This window comes from Eleutherodactylus coqui, chromosome 2 (assembly GCF_035609145.1).
Source record: "Eleutherodactylus coqui strain aEleCoq1 chromosome 2, aEleCoq1.hap1, whole genome shotgun sequence".
Classification (NCBI taxonomy): Eukaryota; Metazoa; Chordata; class Amphibia; order Anura; family Eleutherodactylidae; genus Eleutherodactylus; species Eleutherodactylus coqui.
The window spans coordinates 298,608,899-298,632,375 of NC_089838.1; the positions used below are offsets into that span (position 1 = coordinate 298,608,899).

At 43.1% G+C, this 23,477-nt stretch overlaps 1 protein-coding gene across 9 annotated transcripts in view; it reads left to right on the forward strand.

Moving 5' to 3' along the window:
- ANK1 (ankyrin 1) overlaps nt 1–23,477 on the forward strand; it is a 184,126-nt gene that overhangs the window by 88,470 nt on the left and 72,179 nt on the right. For 4 of the 9 annotated variants that reach the window (XM_066593421.1, XM_066593413.1, XM_066593420.1 and 1 more), the window contains 11 exons: nt 678–782; nt 2,109–2,306; nt 3,659–3,757; nt 4,929–5,027; nt 6,706–6,804; nt 7,101–7,193; nt 8,740–8,812; nt 8,994–9,017; nt 14,546–14,639; nt 14,730–14,862; nt 18,383–18,480. In XM_066593421.1, the coding sequence (XP_066449518.1) occupies nt 678–782; nt 2,109–2,306; nt 3,659–3,757; nt 4,929–5,027; nt 6,706–6,804; nt 7,101–7,193; nt 8,740–8,812; nt 8,994–9,017; nt 14,546–14,639; nt 14,730–14,862; nt 18,383–18,480 (1,115 nt within the window). The remainder of the gene's footprint in view (nt 1–677; nt 783–2,108; nt 2,307–3,658; nt 3,758–4,928; nt 5,028–6,705; nt 6,805–7,100; nt 7,194–8,739; nt 8,813–8,993; nt 9,018–14,545; nt 14,640–14,729; nt 14,863–18,382; nt 18,481–23,477) is intronic. The other 5 variants (XM_066593416.1, XM_066593414.1, XM_066593417.1 and 2 more) reach the window with 5 other exon arrangements.

The following is a 23,477-nucleotide window of genomic DNA, read 5'->3' on the forward strand; positions in this document are numbered from 1 at the left end:
ACAATTCTGGGATGTATTAAGAGAAGCATAGAGTCTAGATCATGTGAGATAATTATCCTCCTCCATGTTCAGACCTCATCTGGAGTACTGTGTCCAGTTCTGGGCACCCCAATTTAAAAAAGACATAGACAAACTGGAGCAAATTCAGAGAAGAGTTACCAAGATGGTGAGCGGTCTGCAAATCATGTCCTATGAGGAACGGTTAAAGAATCTGGTAAAGTTTAGCTTGCGAAAAAGAAGGCTGAGAGGAGACTTAATAACGGTCTACAAATATCTGAAGGGCTGTCACAGTGCGGAGGGATCAGCCCTATTCTCATCCTCACAAGGAAAGACTAGAAGCAATGGGATTAATCTGAAATGAAATAGACGCAGATTAGATATTAAACAGTGAGGGTGATCAATGAGTGGAACAGGTTGCCACAGGTTGGGCTGTGTAAAAGACCATTAAGAGATTTAGTAGTGCTAACTAGTACCAGAAGGGGGTCCCATTTTTATATTGGCTCTTGCGCCCCTGACCTCTGTGTATGCTCCTGTCCTTGAGTTGAGCGGTCAGTTGTTGGTCATTTGTCAAAGTCAATTTTTTATAGTCAAAACAGGAACTCACAAAAGACGTTCACTCTTTATTACTTGATACCTGTTGGCCATCTTTTGACTCTTTGTCTCTCTCTTTACCACAGACTGGTCTGACTCCTCTTCATGTAGCTGTGTATCACAATCACCTCAACATTGTCCGTCTTCTGTTGAATAAGGGAGCGTCTCCGCACTGCACGGCACGGGTAAATGCAAGTAATAGACTAAATATACTATACATATAAATGACAGACAAATAGCACAAGTGCATTAGATAAATATTAGTCAATTCCAAAATCGGTGGGATTGGCTGATATTTTGTTTAACCCCTTCATGACAACTGATGGTAAATTTATGTCGCCGCTGCCTGAGCTCTGTGCAGCAGTGATGTAAATTTATGTGGGTATCTCTCCCGGTGCTAGTAGACCCCCAACAGCGGGTCAAACACCCAAACAGGCTGTTACTAACAGCCTGTTTGGGTGCCATCTCTGGGACCTGATTGTTTCAGATCCTGATGAAAGACTGTGTGTGTGTATATATATATATATATATATATGTGTGTGTGGATCCATATAACCATACCAATACATGGATTTTGGTTCGGAAAATCCACACCGAATCTGCTATGTGTGAACAGAGAGACCTTTGAACAGTGTTATACCCTAAATAAATATTAATGGAATACATGGTAACCTATTTTTGGGATCTCTAACTATTGGGAGATTCTTGGTAGGACTGTCCTTTTAAGAAGTTATTCCAACATTCCGTGAAAAGTAACTAAGCGTGAAGAGGGTGCAAAATAACAAACTAAGGCAACTTTCCCACCTGTGATGGGGATTCCGTTTTCCAGCTCCATTCTGGGAGCAGGAAAGGGGAATCCCCTGACTGAGCGGGTCTTATGATAGAACTGAACAGCGCCGAACAGACCCCATTGACTATAATGGGGTCAGTTTGGATTCTTCTCAGCTGCTTGTCATTTTACCAGAAGAAAAAGTGCTGCACGCAACACATTTTCTTCCGGTATTTTGTGCCGGACCTGCGACAGAGGCTCCAGTGCAGATATGAAGGCTGCCTAAGGCATATTCACTGGTCAGGTGTCCCTCGGGTCCATCACAGCCAATCCAGAACCAGAGAAGTGGTCACTTACCAGTTCCCAGGCAATTCTGCTATGAACGGCACGTGACTACTGAGGGCTGTGATTGGCTGAGTGGTAAAATGTACGATGAAGAGCACAGTTGCTGGTTCCAGAATGGAGGTGACTGGAGCAGTTGTGATGGACCTGGGGGCATCTGACCACTGAGTATGCCTTAGCTTATAATTTTGTGCCCTCCTCAGTCCTCAACCACTTGCAAACTGAAGGGTCATACTGGGTTAAGTAGACTCTTTGCAAAAGAGGGCGTTACAGATGGCCAGGCCAACAAATCATGTAGCCATAGTGAATATTAATGGCATAGCAGTGTTATTTAAACGTTATATATCTTATAGCATTTGGGGATAGAACAATGTCGGCTGCGCTGAATGTCCGTATTGTGTTGCAGAATGGATACACCCCCTTACACATGGCGGTAAAGCAGCGATCCGTCGACACAGCCCGAGCCTTGCTGCAGTTTGGTGCCACTTGTAACTCGCAGTCTCTGCAGGGTGTCACCCCCCTCCACCTCGCTGCACAGGAGGGTCATGCGGATATGGTAACATTGCTGCTAAGCAAGCAGGGAAATGTGCACATAGGTAACAAGGTAAGCACGGCACGAGCAAGCATTCTTGTTCCCTTTAAATCTCCTAGTGGAAATATGAGTATTATTCTGTTTTATCTTATATTTATTACTTTGAGTACAGATTCTCTTATTGGATAATTTGTGTTCCATTTCCTCACAATATTCAAGATTTCTGCTGTTCATTTACATTAGGGACCATGGCAGACCTGAAAGCCATTGACTGGCATCCGGCTGCCATGGCACTCCATCGGCCCTCCGCGATTGGATGGCGGAGGGCGGAGGACGTCATAGAGGGAGCTCCCTCTGTTTAACTCCGTACATGCTGCCACCAACATTGTAAGTGGTTAAAGGCGTGGATCATTGTTTTTTTAAATCATTTTTCTGCAAGGCCAGATGGATGCAAAAAGAAGTTAAACCCATTTAAGTGGTAAATTTCTGTCTGCCTGCAGTCACCACTAGAGGGTGCTCAACACATAGGCATTGATACGGCTGCCTTTTGAACTCCATTATAAATTAGAATGCAGTGAGTGTCTCCCCCTAGAGTTAAGAACGTTATCTTTTCTCCTTAAGGAGAACACCTAGAAGGTGAGTGAGGAGACTTATATTAAGGTCATTCATGGTCCTTTGGGTAATATGCAAATAAGGGAGATGGAACAATACCTCTGCAGCACCACCTATTGGAAGTCAACGTTAGACTCTTTATACAAGCCTTCATTGTTACAGCCTTCAATGTTAGACTCTTTATACAAGCCTTGTAACAATGAAGGCTTGTATAAAGAGTCTAACATGGACTTGCAGAAATGCTGCCTTCCATTAGGTGGTGCCGCAGAGGTATTGTTCCATCTCCCCTTAAAAACATGAAAAAATATTTCAAACTCTAGTCTTAATAATATTTCCAGTAGCGCTTAATCTACCGAATACATAAAGAGATGGATGGCTCTTCATATATTAGGCGCATCTCTGCCCCTCTGTGTGCCTATGCAGGAATCTACTATAGGTTTGCAGTTCATTCCTAATATAATTTATTCCAGTATCTGGCGTAAATTATATGTAAATGTGTTGGTGGCTACACCCCTCCCTGCAAGTCATGCCCCCTTTTTAATAAATTGGTGGGAGGCAGTGTACTCAGCAAAAAGTCACAAATTTTTGTACAAATGCCCAGTAAAACAAAAATTTGCAACTTTTTTTTCCCACCAGAAACTTGCTTAAAGGTTTTATTGAATGCCCCTCATAGGGTATGAAAAAGTTGCAAAACTTTTCATTATACTATGGAAAGCTCACAAGCCGTCACGTGTCGCTGATATCATCTATTAACTGAGGATTCCTGCTGGTAATTAATTTATGACATAATGCCATTTTTTTGCTGTTCCCAGAGCTCCCTCACGCCCCTCCATTTGGCCTGTCAGGAAGGTCACCTTAATGTAGCAGAAATCCTGGTGTCCCATGATGCTGCAGCGAGCGCCGAGACACGGGTAAATTCTACTGGAGAGGAGCCTAGCAAAATACGGACGTTGTATGGGATGTAATCACTGACTACCAATGTGGATCTATTAATCAATTCAATGTATCTCTAAATTACATTAATCATAAAGAATTTGGGGGTCACTTATATAGAACCTTGCATACATGTGTTATATAATACCTATCTATAGAAAATGACTGTGGATGTCTATGAATAATAGTTGCATGCACATCGCATTCTGATGTCAGAACCTGAGGTTTAAAGGGCCACTCCAGCAAAAATACACATTTTCCATCCCTGCCCCCCTCACCTAATTGCCTGTCACACTCTGTAGGTTTCCTCTGTATACTGCAGTCACTTCTATGCATTGCAGTCCCCTGTCTGATGCTCATCGGGCACCATCTTGTTGGTGAGATTTTTTTGTTTCACTTTCACATCAATCCCATGATGCATCAGCACAGCATTAGCTAGCGGCTATACCATCTGTGCCTGCTGGAGGGACAAATTAGTTATTATTACCTTCTATATGCATCCTAAAATGAGTTAGAGCCAGTACATATACAGGCAGGAGGATGAGCTGTGATCTCCACTATTATTGCTGTGTGACAGGAGCGTCTAATCATCATCAGTTACTGTGATAGGAGCTCCAGCGTCCCTCTCTAGACAGTTTTTGTAGCGGGGTCTATGTAACAGCATAATACAGACTGAAAAGCTGACTAGTTTTAGACAACATAACCCCAAGTAAACTTTGTGTTGGCCAGAACTGAGATCACATGACCATCTAAGGAAAAAGAGTTTCAGATAGAAAAGAATAACTAATAAAGGTAACACTAGTTCACTTATATATAATGGGAGGTAGGTACATAATGAATGGGGGCAAAAGTGGCCCTTTAAACCAAGATAAGTGGTGTCACATAAGCGCTGCTTATCCCTTCCCGCAGCAGTGCTCTGTCTCATGTGGCTTGTTCCTTCCCCAATGTCAACTACCAATTAACTGGCATGTAGTGTTCCCTCTCGTTCTTTAAAAAAGAGGCATTGGCACGTTGATCTTTTTTTACAAGATGTCTAAAACTGGCATAAAATTGGTGCCCACAAATAAGCCACTTTATAAAGGTACCGGTACGTGTATAGTTACCAATGTCTAGTAATGGTGACAGTTCAATTACTAGCTTTTCTTTTAGATGGGCTTCACTCCGCTTCATGTCTCCTGTCACTACGGGAACATCAAGATAGTAAAGTTCCTCCTACAGCATCAGGCCAATGTGAACGCGACCACTAAGGTAAGCATGTTACTAGGGTCTGCCTTGTTTTTGGTGTCTGGAGCTCTTTAAAGGGTTCTCTGGGACTATAACATTAATGGTCTATCCAAAATAAGTCATCAATGTCTGATCAGTGGGGTCCACCAGTTGGGCTCAATGTAGTGTTTACATCTGTCCATATGAGCAGCTATGCCCAATTGTGCAACTCGTCTACATGACGCCTCCTTCACATGACATCCCCTCCACGACCACTCCGTTATAGCAATAAGGAGAATGGAGAAGGTGGATCCTCCCAAGTAGATCCTTGACTAAGTCAACTGGAACCATCCACACGTGTTCTGTCCCAAATGTTATCTTGCTTTGGAGATATAAGCAGAAGTCACAACTCCCTCACAGAATTGTGCATTGAAGACCTAAGAAAGTGGGCAACTAGATGGAGGGAGATCTTCATGGAAATGATAAAGGACACTAAATGTAATTACAGGACAAGAGAAGGTCAACCAGGACGAAAACTGCTTTTCCTGAGCCCCTCTCTATTCTAAGACATAGAGGAAAGGGCCCCGAGCAAAGGACTGTGCATGTGATGTTCATATGTCCTAATAGGGCATATGAACAGAGAATGCCATCTTTTCCAGCAGCTGGGCCCGTTTTAAAAATTTAAAAAATAGATCATCCTCTTCTGAGTCCCCCGAAGCGGAGCTGAGTGGCTCGCATTGCCCTGGCTTCTGGGTAGATGGTTGAGTGGAAGCACATGACCGCTGAAGCCAATCAGAGGCCACAGCGTCACATCCCCAAACTCATGGCATCATGGCCCACCAGCATATAAGCGTTAATACCAGGAGCGCTAATGGTGATGCCGCAGCCTCTGATTGCTCACAGCGGTCACGGACTTTCACCCGGCTGTCTACCTGGAAGCCATTTCGGTGAGTACCGCAGCCTCTACACTGTATACCAAGCACAGCCCCATTCATTTTGTAGCCTGGTGTTGCAACTTTATTTGATATACTTGAACAGGACTCAGCTGCAGTGTGAGGATTGGATGTGTCATCAAAGGCCAGAGAAGAGCATGCAGCACTCACCATTTTATGGCAAAGGCACGACGGATTGACATGGCACCCAGACTCCAGTCAATGTCATGGCCTATGAGCAATATGATAAGCGATAATACACTGCAATATAGAAGTACTACAGTGTATTATCTGAGCATTCATGAGATCACAAGTTCAAGTCTCCTACAGAGATATAAAAAAATGTTGTTTTTTTTAAAATTACAAATAGTACAAACAAAATTAAAAAAAGAAAATAGTAAAAAAACATGCTTTTTTATTTAGAAAGAAAATGCATTTGGTATAGTCACATCCATAACAACCCCCCATTAAAAAAGCCCCAAAATGTTTTGTTCATTTTGTACCCCAAAATGGTGCTAATAAAAACTAAAGCGCTTCACGTAAAAAAAAAAGTGGAAATGAAAGTTTCAAAAATATTGTGTCCTTAGAAGCAAAGTAGACCTCATCCTCCAGGGATTAATTTCAATGGATGTTCTATGATGGGTTTGGATGGCATTTTGCACATTCATCTGGCATCTAATCCTTATAATCTAGATGATGATGGTAATGATCCACAAAGCTCAGACAGAAATTGTTTTATGATATGAACCCAACCGTCATAATATGTTTTCTTTGTATACTTCTTCTTCCAGTTGGGGTTCACCCCGCTCCACCAGGCCGCTCAGCAGGGGCACACAGACATCGTCACCCTTCTACTGAAGAACGGAGCATGCCCTAATCAGGCGAGCATGGTGAGAGCTACCAGTTGCCGCTTGACCTCTTCCGTCCTTATGTCTTGTCCAACGTCTGTCAGTCTTAGAAGACGTCTTCTGGCTTTGTTGTCCCGACCTCCTGTGGTCTGTCAGTTTTTGACTATCATTGTATTTTATCACCTTGTCCTGTTTTTTTTATTTTTCCTGTTCCTGTCACCTGTCTTGCCTTCCGTTATTCTGCCTCATCACCCATCCAATGCCACTTCTTGGCTTCTCATGCCTCATTCTTTTCCTCATTGCCCTATTGCATCTTCCCGTGCCCTACACTTCTGCAGAACGGGATCACGCCGTTGGCCATTGCAAAGCGTCTAGGATACATCTCTGTGACAGATGTTCTGAGTCTGGTGACAGATGGACCACTCACCCAGGTGAGTCATAAAAGTGGAGATGAAGTAGAAAAATGGGAAAGCTACAGGTCTTGGGAGTGAAGCGGGGAAATATAACAGGAGGTAGGTAAATATCCGGGAAAGGAGACAAGGTTTGCGGTAGCAGATACCTAGCCGGTAAACGGTTGTCTTTTTTGGCATACATGCAAGGGCAGATTGAGCGTGCTCAGGGTCATAAGGCAGTAAAGGTCCATGGCCACCATATCAACTTCCCATAGTAAGAATACACTTGAGCAGGGTTGCCTATAGTAAAATAACAAACTGAGCTATACTTACCCCTGTGCCACCGTGGATCCAGCTCTGCAGTCCCGCTGTGGTCCCGACAGCTGACGTCACCGGATATCAGGTGACCGCTGCAGCCAATCAGAGACTGGCGTCACTGCTCCTTCTCCTGTCATCCGCTCCTGATGCCAGGCACTCAGGAAAGGTAATTTTGCTGTCCTCTTCAACGCCCAAAAAGCTAAGTTTGTAGTTTTTATGTTCAGCATGCTGCTTGATGAAAACTGGTGGAAGGAATTGTGAATGTGGTAGCTAAAACTTAGAGGGGTTTTCCAGGATTAGAAAACATTGCCTTTTTTTTTAACAGAAACAGCGCCACTCTTCTCACTGGACTGTATCTAGTATTGCAGCTCAGCAAAACTTAAAGGTGTTTTGCTGGACTTTTTTGATTTGTTTTCCATTGATGATTGTCGGAGGTCCACCGCTCAGATCTCCGTCAATCAGCTGATTACTGGTGGCGCTGTCACTACCGAAAGCACAGGAATTACATCACGCTGACCATAGCGCAGCAGACCGGGTTCGTATTGCCGAAGCAGCTCTCATTAAATTTAACACTTGCTATATTAACCCAGGCCACTGTGCTCAAAACAGCGCAATCTGCTTCCTGCGCTGTCCGTAATGACAGCAGAGCCTGTAGTCAACTGATCGTTGAGGATCCGAGTGGTGGATCCCCACTGATCATCTGCTGATGGCCTGTCTTGAGGTCAGGCCATCAACAGAAAAAAAAAATCAAAAAAGTACTGGACAATGCCTTTAAGTGACTGGAGCTTAGGTGCAATACCAGACACAGCCTTTAGACAAGAGTGGCACTGTTTGTGGGGGGTGGGGGTGTGGGGTAAAGACCCTTGTTTGTAATCTTAAACAACGTCTTTAAGATTTTGAAAGACAGCAGAAAACTGGCTGTACAAAACGTCCCAGCTGTCGGTGTAATCAGTCATAGGGTTTGTTCAGATCCGGCAGCGCATTCACAATGATGGAACACAGCATGAAGTCACTGCGGGGAATATCTCTATGGCGGATGATTGATTTCAATGGCCAGAGATATTTGCTGTTCTTAGGAACAGCACGATCAATATGAAATCTCCAATATCCGACACATCCAATAATGCAGCTTTAGATCCCATCAGCTAGACAATGACCCGCAGTAACATCGTGGCAGATATAGGGGGTGGTAGTCCTGCAGAAGAAAAGGTGGCAGAATTATTGAATAGGGTGCCAGGGGCAGTTGGTGACTTTGTCTCTCCCACAGCTAGCCAACGAAAGGCACAGGATGAGCTTCCCCGAAACTGTGGACGAGATGCTGGATGTGTCCGAGGATGAAGGTGAGAGGAGCCATTGTTATCCAACAGCTTTAAGATTCTCCTGCCCTCAACCCCCCTCCTTGTGTCAGTGTATATGTTCTCCACCCCCTCCTCATAGTATTCCCCTCCAGAGTGTCCTTCTCCTCCTCACTTTACCCTGGACTGGGCCCTGGATAAAACTCTGGCTGTTCTTACTTTCTAGGAACTCCCCACTTGCCTCTACATGGTAGGAGCTATGGTACTTTTTAACCTAGCACAAGACTCATAGCAGCCTGATCCATTCAGCTTCTTCCATTCCATCAGCCTTGTCTAAAGAGCTCACTAATATCTAATTTCTTTTTGCATCTTAGCATTAATTTGGCCTTCGCTCAATCAAGTAGTCTATGTACAGTAAGGCACTGATTCACCGTCGAAGGGCGTATTCACCTCCATGCGCTATCTGTGTTTGCAACTGACTGCAGACAGAGAGCACCTTGACCCATTACAGTCAGTGGGGCTATACAGACATCGGTCTATGTAAAAAAAAATCGTAGCATGTCCTATTCTGGTCCCATTTCTTGGATGACCGTCACCTATTCAAATTCGATGGGTGCACAAAAAAAAAATGGAGCACATGGGAATGACGTCCAAGCACGCTCCATTTTTCACAATAATGCTAGAAAAAAAATGACCTCCTTTCAGTTTTTTTTAATGTACGAGAAAAAAAATCAGATGACGCATGAGTGACGCAGGGAAGTGAAAAGCAAATGCAACACATATGTATGCACAATGGACATACGGTACATACGCAGTACCAGCCATAGGTTACTGCACCCTGTGCAAAATATTTTTTTGGCACCCCTCCCTCAGGAAGAAACTATATTGCAGAGATAGGCAGTCTGCCTGTATTCTGTTTGTGCAGAAAGCTAGAAGCACACCATGACAGCTCAGTGAATAAATACAGCACCATAACCAAGCTCATAACATAAATACAATAACAGAACCAAGCTTATAACATATAAACAGTACCAACACCAAGCTCATAACATAAATACTGCAACAGAATCAACGTCAGTACATAGATACAGTAGCAGAACCAAGCTCATAACATAAATATGGTAGCAGAACCAAGTGATTGTGTTGCAGGGGCGCTGATGGGCTTATAGAAATGCCACAGAGCATCAGAGTGGAAGAGACAGAGTCAGAATTCATGTGGTTTCACAAGACGCTGCCATCTAAAGGGGCAGTTGCCCCAGCCTATACCTGCCTGGTACCCCCTTACAAGCTGGTGGTGAGGGCCCTGTGTGATAACATGGGTCATTCATGACTAAGGCTGGATTAAAATCAGTCTGTGTTTCGCTGCCTAAAATCAGACATGCTACTCTGAAGTAGGCCCAGTGCAAGACCTGAAGGCGGGGGGGGGGGGGGGGGGGGTTATATGATATGACAAGTTCTACCCTTTCCAGTCCTGCATTAGGCCTAACAGGATGCATCAATTTGGTCACATCAGGTTGGGTGGTGGAGACTGCTTGTCAGTGGACTAGCATCATACTCTGAAAGTAACTGGAAGTGGGTTAAAATATAAATAAATCAGTGCTGCACTCAGCGGATAGGGAAGATGGAGCAATACCTCTGCAGCACCACCTATTGGATGGCAGCATTCCTGCAAATCAATGGCCGACCCTTTATACAGGTCTTTGGAACAATGATTGGGAATAGAAAACCAAGCTAGAATCCATACACAGACAGCTGTTTCGGGGGGTTTTGCTTCTCATCAGAGAGATGATACCCCTCCCAACCCATGTCATAGGCTTCTCACTAGACAAGCCTGATTCCTACTGTACACTGATGAGGGGCAAACACCCTGAAACAGCTGTCTGTGTATGGATTCTGGCTTGGATTTCAATTCCCAATCATTGTTCCAAAGACCTGTATAAAGGATCGGACATTGATTTTCAGGAATACTGCCATCCAATAGGTGGCGCTGCAGAGGTATTGTTTCATCTTCCTTATTTGCATATATTTCCCAGAGGAGCATGCATGGCCTTATAAGTCTCCTCACACACTTTCTAGGTGCTCTCCTTAAGTAGAGATGATGCCCCTCCTGACCCACAATCAGCAGAGACTTGGCTGTAAAGATATGCTTGTCAGAAGTCGTGTCAAGTACTTGTAGAGGATTTAGTGAAATGTGGAGTTGGTCCACTAGAAAGATATAATTCATCATCAACATGCCTAAAAAAAAAATCTGTGGTGATAAAAGGTGGAGCGTTGACACAAAGCACATAGGGATTCCCTTCTTTTACTCTCAATTACTCAGACATTTGGTAAATTACATGTTAACGAAGTATCAGTGATTTATCGTACATTAAGATGCGATCGTTCTCATTATTACTCTTGGGCTTTAAAAACTTTCTCTCCACACTATAAAGTGTGTTAATTAGATGTTAGTTTTGCACATCATTGTATTAACAGAGGTAATTAGCATGTTTCATTAGGTTCCCATTGACACATAATTAGTGTTCATTTACAACTCAAGTGCGCTTACTCATAGTCTGCCTTGTTATGTTATTTACATGCTGCCTCTGCATATAATTGGCGCTTTTAAATGAGATATCATGGATAAAAGCTCAGCGTGTGTCCGGCATAAGAAAATATTATATGGAACTGAAGCTTGGAAATCTCTGGTCTGATTCATTCACATGTAAACCGGTCCCTTAATGAGGGTCCCCGGCCCTTTCTTCACAATTAGAGCTTCCCTGTATGGAAATAAGAGCCGTGACCTTGGGGTGCGGCATAAAATTGCATGACAAGTTTTCCACAGATCAGTTTCAGTGTGAATCCACATGAGATGGGAAAATCCAGCGATCGTAGCGACTTCCAGCGACGCTTGCTGCTAATTGGCCGGGATTTCCCTTTCAACCGCGTGAAGCTTTCTCATGCAGCATTGTGGAGAGTATTCGAGAATGGTGGGATCAAAGAAAGACATCCAGCAAAAGGGGATCTTGCGGACATTGACAAAAAAAGGTCAAAAGAAATCTCCAAGAATCGTTCTGACGAACCGGCATTGCACAGTCAAGCAAATCGGACACTGGTGCTCCAACTAACATGTCCGAACGCACAACGCGTTCCTTATCACGGATGGGCTATAACAGCAGGTGACCAGCTCTATTGCTGTCTAAGAGAAGCAGAAGAGCAAGACTCCAGTGGGCAAAAATAGTGCAAAAATTGTATCATGGAACATCGAAAAAACATCACTTGGTCCGATGGATCCAGATTTCTGTTGCACCGTGCTGATGGGAGGTCAGAATTTGACACAAGTGGCATGAATTGGTGAACCCTTCTTGTTAGAGGTCAACAGTTCCTGCTGGTGGATGTGAAGTAATGGTGTTAGGAATGTTTTCCCGGGTCTAATATTCCGACAGAACAATTTCAATGCCTAGTGAAACCTAAGCCGCGGCCAATTGCTGAAGTTCTGAAGGTCAAAGGAGCTCCAACGCACTACTAGATGGGTGTCGGTAATAAAGTGGCCATTCAGTGTACGGCATATATAGATCTGGTCATGTCGCTCCATTCCTTTGTAATTGCTTCTGGGCAATTCCAGTTATAAATGTAGTTGATACAGATTGATTGATTTTACAGACTCAGTTCCCAAACATGACCGAGGGCTATGTCTGAATAAGCTACAGAAATAAAGACAAGGATGCCAAAGTTTCAACATAAAGTGCGTGGGGACAGGTCACGGCATTGATTTAACCAGATCTTGCACATCAACTTCAGAGTGCACCAGGATGCTCCATTGTGGGCTTGATGATTCCTTTTACTGAATACTCCACTTCCCTTGGCAAGGTCCTGTGATATTTCTGTAAAAATGAAATAACATATTAAAATCGGGGTAAAAATAAGTTACCAGAGTTTTCCGACATTGCCATCATTCACCTAAACCTGGGTTTTATGTGTTGTTACTGCTAAGGAACCTTACCTGCTTTGAAAAAGCCAATGGTGCAGGCACCTCTCTTTATGGCTCAGATGGTTTGAGATGAGCCTAAGAAGGTGTATGATAATATACCATAATATAGGTGCGATGAAGACAATGGTGAAGGTGCCACACGCCCTGGGACGTTGTCTCAGATATGGGAGGACCATGGTGGCATAATAAGGATTGTCCAAAGTGTACAACCTAGGTTTGGATAAAACACTTGATTTCCAGCATACGTTCAAGACGTTGTGCACCTCCAGCCAAACCGAGGAAGAGGTTTTGACCTTGAAACGGGTAGATATTGCTGGTTTGAAAAGTAAAAAGTTGTTTTTACGTTTTGGCTTACACCATACTCTTCTTTGATACGTTCGCGCCATACCCTAGTTTTTGTTATGGATATCGCTTGTTCTTCTTAGCTTACAAGGTCATCATATGGAAGTGTAGGGGAGCCGTGTGCCAATATATATAGTAAGCCAGAATGGAGGTGATATTTTGGGCAAATGGTGTTTGCCCCATGGTCGTTGTTACTAAGTGAAGCACTCCCTAAATGGCTACACTACAGTAAGATATGGGGGTGATGGTGAAGGGCTGGTCTCTGCTCTCTGGTATGATGGTGTAGACTAGTGTAATGTCCCCCGAGAAAAGAAGAGTCCAGAGAACCAACATGGCTGTAACAGTTTAACTCACATTTACTTGTTTGAGAAGCACAATGGTTCAACAAAACTTTGTAGCGCAATGTAAGTGTCCAGTCTTGAAGGTGGTAGCTTAAGCAAGAGCTACCCTTTCTGCTCTGCACTGCTTATGTTGGATGATGCAGCCCTGGAATATGTAGCCCGGCTATAGCTCCATTCTGCCAATGTGTTTTTTTTAACCCCAGCCCTGGAGACTGCAGCTGTCTTGTATACTACTGCTCAGCAGGAACTTAATCTAAGACGGGCTGTGAGCTTCTATTCCTTACAACCAGTTTACTAATTTACACTATACTCTACTCTCCTCTAATCTGTCTTCTAGAAGTTTACAAGAACTTTTATAACATTTTCTCCTCCCATCAGCTTGATGTTGATTGGCTGCCCTGAAAGTAGCTGAGTCACGGGACTGTTCTGTCTCTCTCTCTATACTGTATCCTATCAAACCACCATCTTCAAGTCTAGACATCAGTAAGGTGCACAACACATTCAAAGGCACATTTATACACTTTCTCAGAACTATCATAGAAAGCCACTGAAAGAATGCTTTAACCCTAATAAACCATTATGGAGATCAGTAAATACACGTTGGGTTCAACTCGCCACATTTGCAGTCCTGACGTTGAGTCGCATGTACCGTACGTGACAAATCTATGAGTACAAGTTGCATGTCGGTTGTATTGAAGCACCACTAAAAGTCCAAGTTGAGTTTACAAAGGGTAATACAATGTGTATTCTGTGCAGGGAAGCATCCCTCCCGGTCTCTATAAGTCATTAACATAGCTACGCCTCTCATTAGCATAATGCATACTATTACGGGCTTCTGCAATCTCTCTGTGGGTCATTACTGCCGCGTCTATCTGATATCTGTCCGTGTGCGTGTTTGCGCATTGTGTGTGTGATTGTCAACTTGCACGCATTTTCTTTCCAGCATTCTTTGCCGGTGTTATTTGTGTATGTCACATCCCTATGTTCCTATGTGAAGCTGTACTAGAGATCCCTCCAATGACGGATGTGTACATACACTCGCAGCGTTTCTATGTCACCCCATTTGTATGAACCTGTGACCCCAGTTCTTGGCAGTTGTCTGTATTTCCCCTTTACTGTCCTCAGGAGAGGAACCTCCAGACTTTAGGCCTCCTCACACAGGTCTGAGGGAGCACGATGAAGACACAGATATGGAGTTCTTGCCAAAACTGGATCAGTTGTAAGTACAAAATGAAATCTTATATTCTATCATATCATGCAGGTATTTTTGAGTGTCTCACAAATAATCCCATTTGCTTTCCTTATACAGAGTTGGATCACCTGCAATACCCATAATTCCCCGCGTCACTCCTGAAAGCGTAATACTTAAAAAGGACGAGGATGAACCGGTAAATACTGCAAAAATAAGCAGTATAGTAACAACACAACGCATCCACAAAAAGGCAATAAATCATGATATACACTGAATGATATATAATATGATATAATATACACTGAATGATATATAATATGATATAATATACACGGAACGATCACTGCATCAGGAACAGCTGTCTCGTGATATTTTGTGACCAGTAGCGCGGTACCACGTGATGGTCGTGCACGGTCTGCTCTCAGGTAATGTGCTGAGTAGAGATGAGCGAGCGTACTCATTAAGGGGAATTACTTGAGCGAGCATGGGCATTTTCGAGTACATGCCTGCTTGCCCGAAAAGATTCGGGGAACGAGGGAGAGCGGGGGAAGGGGGGGCACGGGGGGAGATCTCTCCCCCCCCCCCCCCCCACGCTCACCCATGCTCACTCCTGCAACTCACTGCTTACCCCCGCCGGCCCCCGAATCTTTTCGGACGAGCAGGCATTTACTCGAAAATGCCCATACTTGCTTGAGTAATTTGCCTAAATGAGTACGCTTGCTCATCTCTAGTGCTGACCTCTCCTCTGCAGTCATGAGTGAACTTGGCAAATTGAATGACTTTGGCCACTGGCAGATTGTTTGTTTGTGTTGGAAGGTGTGGTGACAGTTTTTCTGACAGTTGCACTTCTTTGCTGTCCCCGAATCATGGTACTAAGACTGTACTAAGACTGTTTAAACCATGGACAGACCCCCCACAAAAGATCACATAGCGACAGGCCAGGTGTTGTTAATCTTATAGGCTAGCATCAGGTGGCTTGTCTTGTATCTCTGCAACAATGAACCAACTGACCCAGTAGTTCAACAGCGAGGAAGTTAGACAAATTCCACCATGACCTTGTATTTTATGTCCACTGGAGTTCAATAGCTGAAGACCAACAAGGGCGTCCCTGATGACCCCGCATCATCGCCAGCAACACCTTGCACAGGAAAGACATCAACAGACCTTGGACACATGGCAGGTGGTCAACTAGAGTGAGTAGTCTCATTTCCTGCCAAACCATATGGATGGCCAGATTCCTATCTGGTGTAAACAGCATGACGTTATATCCCGTTGGGGTTCAGGCTGGTGGTGGCGATGTCATAGTCTGGGGAGCATTCTCCTGGCAAGGCTTAAGACTTATGCTCATCATACTATAGGGATATTAAATGACTGACTGTACCCATATCTTTAGGAAGTCTTCCCCGACCACCGTACCTTCATTCAACAGGACAACGCTCCATGTCATTGATCTCAGATCACTAAGCAGTAGTTGGAGGAACACAACAATGACTTCTCCACACTGCCTTGCTTCCCAAACTCACCAGACTGTAACCCCATTGAACATGGTTGGGATATGCTGGAAAGGGCTGTGAGATCTGCTCCCACTTATCCACAAAATGTGCACCAACTGACGGAGCTGCTACAATGGGCATGGGTGGAGTTGAGTATAGAGGACATTCACAACCTTGTGGAATCTGTTCCCAAACATCTGAAAGCCATGACTGCCAAAAAAGGTCAGCCAATCTATTATTGAGTAGGTGCTTCTAATGAAGTGATTTTTCGGTGTACATGTACAACCCTAGACCTCACTGCTTACTTGCTATCTGTATGTAACCTAGGGCCACCTGCTTAGGTCTGATCATTTCAAAGCCCAAGTTGTGAAGTGGCCCGGAAATGGTGACCACATGAGCACCCAAAACTAACTTGGGAATGGTAAACCTCCTCAAGTTCTCTGGGTGTAACGCCCATAGAACTTGAGAGCATGTGGTTATGTTGGAATTTGGGGTGAACAGTATTTTGGGATTGTAGGATCATGTTAATTGTAAAATACACATTGGGGCTTAAGTATTGAGACATAAGCATATTGTCCACAACATGTGCTAGACTCAAGAAGACTCCACCTACAAACAGTACACACACCCATATAGTAATAATATACTGAAGAGTTAAAATAGCTCAATATTTAAATATGATTAAAAGGGATAGCCATAAACATAAATAGCACAAACACATATGAGGTAGGTAGTAACATCAAAATCTCCAAAATTGACCATAAATAAGTCATAAAAGAGAATAATACAATGAGTAAATAAGGCTGAAGTATAACAGTAAGCCCAAAAATACATTTGGAAATTAACCCCTCTTGATAGCCACAATCATCTAACCCATACCCACCACAATGGTGCATGTGTCCGGACATAGGGGAGAAGACCCAACGATATGCGCACTTTTGTATTTTTGGGGTTTCCTTACTTACTCATTGTGTTTATTCTTTTTAATGACTTCTTTATGATGAATGTTGGAGATTTTGATGTTACCTCATAGGTGTTTGTGCTTTTTTATGTTTATGACTAGCCTCTGTACTTATATTTAAATAAAGATTTGAGCGGTTTTTATCTCTTTGTTATCATAGAATCATAAAATGGTAGAGTTGGAAGGGTCATCTGGTCCAACCCCCTATTCAATGCAGGATCAGTAAATCATCTCAGATAAATGTTTGTCCAACCTTTATTTGAACACTTCCATTGAAGGAGAACTCACCACCTCCTGTGGTAACTTGTTCCACTCATTGATCACCCTCACTGTCTAATATCTCATTTGTGTCTCCTCCCCTTCAGTTTCATCCCATTGCTTCAGGTCTTGTCTTGTACAGATGAGAATAGGGCTGATCCCTCTGCACTGTGACAGCCCTTCAGATATTTGTAGACCGCTATTAAGTCTCCTGTCAGCCTTCTTTTTTGCAAGCTAAACATTCCCAGATCCTTTAACCATTGCTCATAGGACGTGATTTGCAGATTTCTCATCACCCTGGTAGCTCTTCTCTGGACTTGCTAATGTTAAATTATTATTATGAGTGTGTGTACTGTTTTTAGGTTGCTTATTGTAATTGTGGTTTGGCACACACTTTCCTACTTTACTATTTGCCCTATTGCAGTTGGGTTTATAAAGTGCAGAAGATGGTATAGTACACTTGAGTGGGGACCTCCATATTTAGCATCATGGTGTACTAGCGAGAGTCAATATGTCACACCAAGTTTTTGGTGTTTCCAAGCTATTTAAAGGCAGGAGAGTAGACAAAATTTTGGTAAATTTTTGGGATGTTAGCTGTCAGAAGGTTGTTTCTCATACACTATTCTACCTAAACTACCTGGAGATGTGAGCAAGAATCAAAAATAGTATTTATTAAATATGTTGTTAGCAGGGCCTCTTTTGGAAGGGAATTCTAGCTGAAGTGTATCAGACGTTAGTAGAAAGTATACCATGGAGAGTATCTGGTGTCATTAGGGCCAAGGGAGCGCCACTGAGTATTAACATATGGAAATAAATTCTACTTTTGATTCTTGCTTAGGCATCCAATTACTTTTGGTAGGTTAGTGTATTTATTTATTGCTCACTACTTCAGTTTTCTAGTGTTTGTGCTCTGTCCTTGGGTTGTCCACGTCAATGTCTTTGTACTTCATGTGTTTTTCTATGTACCATTCTACGTGATGTATTTGTATCATGCTTCATTGGTTCTACAGATGGAATCTTAAGATAAAGAAAATAACTTTATATCTCTCTGTCTTTAGTTGTCTAGAGAATTAGATGATGAATCTCTGATCCCCAGCAGTCCAGCCACCGAGACATCGGACAATATCAGTCCCGTGGCCAGTCCTGTCCATACAGGGTAAGTGATAAGGACATATTCAAGGTCATCTTTATCTTGTCATAGATGTCAACTTTTCGTCAGTGCTATAAGGCTCCGCTGTTCTGGAGATCCTCTGGTGTTCTTCACAATGCCACAAATGAAACTTAAGTTCAACATATGGCTGTGGCTATAAGATGCCAGGAAAAGGGGGTCACACATGTTTAATTTCAACATGCCCTTTTGTTCTTAGAGAAGATATGTCTAAAAGGTGTCTGGTCACGGCAGGCTCCCCTCCACCTGTTGGGGACATATGCACAATTGGCTGAGCCAAGCATCCATGTGTATGAAAGATCGGGAAGGATAATTGTCGTCCGACAGCTATCTAAAATATATGGTTACCTTTTAGGGTTTAAGTTGCTAATAGTCCATGGCAGAGGCGTAACTTCTGGGCCCCAATGCAAAACTTGTAATGGGGCCCCCAACTATAATGCTTTACTCATAGTACTGGGCTCCCTATATGGAGAAGAGAGGCCTTATGGGCCCCCTAAGGCTCCTGGGCCCCGGGTGCAACCGCATCCCCTGCATCCTCTATAGTTACGCCCCTGGTCCATGGTAAATCCTAACAATTACTTTAGGATCCATAACAATCTAATATTTATGGGAAAGGCCAATGGACAGCAGCTGTTAGCGAAATGACCATCCTGCCAACTTCTGTTAAATGTCAAATCGCATTAAGCTGGACACAAGGGGTCATGGTTTTGGAGCCTTATGGAAGTTGCCGTCACATACACATGTCCTCTATATAAAATATAGCATTATCCTTCGCCCACTGAATTCAATGAACAACCAATTAATATATGGTGACACTAAATCCTCCAGAACATATGCCATCCTTTACACCAGTGACACCGATCTATGATGTCCGTGTCGTCAACCACTACAAGAAATAGTAAAAAAAAAAAAAGGGAAAATTAAGTAGTGTGCATAAGTTTTAGGCAGGTGTGGAAAAATGCTGTAAAGTTAGAATGCTTTCAAAAATAGAAGTATTGAGAGTTCATTTTTGACAATTAACAAAATACAAAGTGACTGAACAAAATAGAAATCTAAATCAAATCCGTATTTGGTGTTGCTACACATTGTCTTCAAAACAGTATCAGTTCTTCTAGGGACACTTGCACACGGTCAGGGATTTTTTAGGATTATAGTCAGGTGTATGATTAACCAATTATCCCAAACAGGTGATACTGATCATCATTTTCATATAAAGGCTGAAATAGTCATTAACTGAAACAGAAACAGCTGTGTAGGAGGCTTAAAACTAGGTGAAGAATAGCCAAACTCTGCTACAAAAGGTGAGGTTGTGGAGGACAGTTTCATGTCCCAGGTCATACACCATGGCAAGACTGAGCACAGCAACAAGGTCTCTCCCAGGCTAAGATTTCACAGCAACAGACTAGGGTTTCAAGATGTGCTGTTCAGGCTTTTTGGAAGAAACACAAAGAAAACGGCAATCTTGAGGAGTATAGACGCAGAGGTCAGCCAAGAAAACTTATTGCAGCACATGCTTATCTTCAAAATTGGAAGATGCCGCCTGACTTCCGACTGCGGAGAGCGTGGATGGAGCCTTAAACTTTTGCACAGTACAGTATATTGACCAGCTTAACCTCTTAACATCACCAGGTTGGTACTTAACGCTCCAGGACATAAACGTACGTCCTGTGGATGGCGCGGGCTCAGATATGGCCCCGTGCCATCACGCAGCAGGATCCAGCTGTGACTGTCAGTCAGCATCCCGCTGCCACAGTAAGTGATAAGGCATTGCAGTACAGAAGTACTGCAATACATTGTCATAGCGATCATAGCTGCAATGGTTCAAGTCCCTTACAGGTAAAAAGAGGAAAAAATTGGGTATAAAAAAAAAAATTTGAAAAAAACACTTTTTCTGCATTTTCCTGTTTGTATCCATTTTTTTTAAATTATACATATTTGGTATCATCGTATTCGTAACAACCTGTACAATAAATTGAACACACTATTTATCCTGCACAGCAAAGACAGTAAACAAAAAACTAAAAAAACTGAGGCAAAATGCTTATTTTGTTAATTTTGCCTCCAGAATAATGCAATAAAAGTGATCAGAAAAGATGTATGTACGGTAGCAACAAAAAAACTACTGCTTGTCACACAAAAAACAAGACCTCACAGAGCTCCGTCCATGGAAAGAAAAATGTTACAGGATTTTGAATGCAACGACGTATAAGTAATAATAATTTCCAAAAAAAAACTGTTTTATTGTGCAAAAGTTGAAAAAAACCTATAAAGATAATAATTTTGGTATTGTTGTAATAATACCGACCCGCGGAAAAAATATGGCAAAACTTCTGTTTTCTCTCCCTCCCCTCAAAAAAAAAAAGGTTTACAATACGTTATATGTACCCAAAAACTACAACTCGCCACGCAAAAAAACAAGCCTTTGTATGGCAATAGGGACAGAAAAATTAAAAAACAGTTTTTAAAGGTGGAGATGAAAATCCCTCAAGAAAATAGTTGCTTTCTTATGGCCGAAATAGGCCGTGTCACTAAGGGGTTAAACAGTCCTGGCAACATGTTGCAAAAAGTAAAATAAGACAAACTTTTTGCTAATGGGATCTGTAAATATAGAGCTGTGCACATTCTAGCAGGTTGCTAGTAGGTGAATGTCACAGAAAGCAGCCCCGCAATCTCGACAAGCGTTGGGCTGCAGATGGTGTTTTCACATCGATCTGTCATCAATCTGCTTTATAAATAATTGTGGGACGACTGCGGCACGGATTATGCAACAAATATTCAGGAATTAGCATTAAAGAATGGTTGTACATATGCCACGCTGTGACCATGGAGATGCAGACTGATGCTGTCACTGTCTATTCCATACCAGCTTGTTCATACCTTATTACTGATAAGGGACGCGGCTAGAGATGAGCGAGCACCCAAAATGCTCGGGTCCGCGTTATTCGAGTCGAGCTTTTCGTAAAATTCGAGAGCTCTACTCGAGTAACGAACCCCATTGACTACAATGGGAGACTCGAGCATTTTTGTATGTGGGACGCCGGGTCCCGAGCTCTTTTTTATTTTTACTTGGTTGTCTCTGTCTCTGTCTCTCTCTGTCTCTGTCTCTCTCTGTCTCTGTCTCTCTCTGTCTCTGAGTCTCTCTCTGTGTCTCTGTCTCTTTGTGTCTGTGTCTCTGTGTGTCTCTGTCTCTCTGTCTCTCTCTGTCTCTGTGTCTCTGTCTCTCTCTGTCTCTGAGTCTCTCTCTGTCTCTGAGTCTCTCTCTGTCTCTGTCTCTCTCAACAAAAAGCGAGACTCCTCCGTCTCCTGACAGCCATAACTTTTTAATTTTTTCGCTGCCATAGTTGTATGAGGGCTCGTTTTTGCAGGACGTCCTGTAGTCTCTATTAGTACCATTTTGAAATACATATGACCTTTTGATCGCTTTTTATAAATTATTATTATTTTTTTAATATCAAAATGTTTTTATTTAACCATTACAGTACAGGTGGAATAATTGACTTCATTGCCCATCCTTGTATTGTTTGTATACAGTCAATATCTATATGGCATATATGTCTAATCATTATATTCTTGCGTGATAGAATCATACCTTATTGAAACACAATAACGGAATAATATATTTTCGAAAGACTAAGCTTGTCATTGTTTTCATAACCAGCCTATTCTTTTTTAACTCGTCCAAATTGAACATCCATAAACTCTTGATAAACTAATCTCATAAAGATGTGAAGGGTAAGTCGCCTCCTGGAGAAAAAAAGGGAAGGGATATATATATACAAAATAAAGGAAAAGAACAAAACACAAACACAAATTGGTTCCTGAGGGAGTTCCCCCACGGAGATTAGGGTAAGATGCGCGGGAAGCAAAGGGAAAAGAAGGGGGGGGGAGAGGGGTGTAGCTAGATAGGGGGAGTGGGAAGGGAGGAGCGAGAGGGTAAAAAGAATAACAGAAAAAGAAGAGTGAGCAAGAAGAGAAAAGAGAGAAAGAAAGAGAAAAGGGAGAAAAAAAAAGAAAAAAAAGGGAAGCCTCATATCAGTGTCAGTATTGTCAGGTCATCCTGGCCTTACTGATGAGTAGGCCGAATTTGCTAGCCACTGTTCAAACCCAGCCGACTTGCGGAATTCCAGCCACATCTCCCAGACGGCACAATAAATTGAGAATTTATCATCATCTCCAGCTCGCATCTCTTCCATGCGATCAATTTTTATCTAACGTCAACACCCAACTCAAACGTGACGGGGGGGGACTGGCATCTCCAGAGCCGAGGGATCACTACTCTCATAGCTATAATAAAGAACCTTAAAATGTTCCTTTTATCAGTGGCAATGGACCCCGGCAGAACCGACAATGTAACAATTTCGGTCGAAAATGACAAAGAGCCTTGGTTCAGGGTGTTGTATAGGTCTTCTATCTCCTTCCAAAGGCCAGAGACTAGTGGGCATGACCACCAAATGTGAGTAAATGTGCCTCTTACCTTTCAAGCATCTCCAGCACGAGTCAGATGTGCTCTGCTAGAACCTTGATAGTCGTGCCGGGGTGCGATGCCATCTTGTGAGCAATTTGTAATTCAGCTCTTGGTGAGAACCTGCAACCGACATCTTGTGAGTCAGGAGCAAGGACTTAGCCCACTCGTCGTCTGACAAGGAACGTCCCAGTCCTGCCCTCCCCCCCCCCCCCCTCGGCCACCAGAAGAGAATAGACCATGTAGATCTCACTCCCTGAATGACGCGAACTGACACAGAGTTCCTCGAAAGGGGTGAGTAGCTTAGTCAGGTTCGACAAGGATCCAAGTGCTTGAATGAAGTGGCCTATCTGTAAGTATTGGTACCACGCACCAGGTATAGGCCCCCCCCCCCTCTCCCAGAATTGATCTCAACAAAGACAAGCCCTCCTCTCCTGTCAGGTCACGCACTCTCGGCAGCTGGCATCCCAGCCTATCGAACAACAACAGTCCCATGTCTTCCTGAGGGAAATCTGGGTTTCCT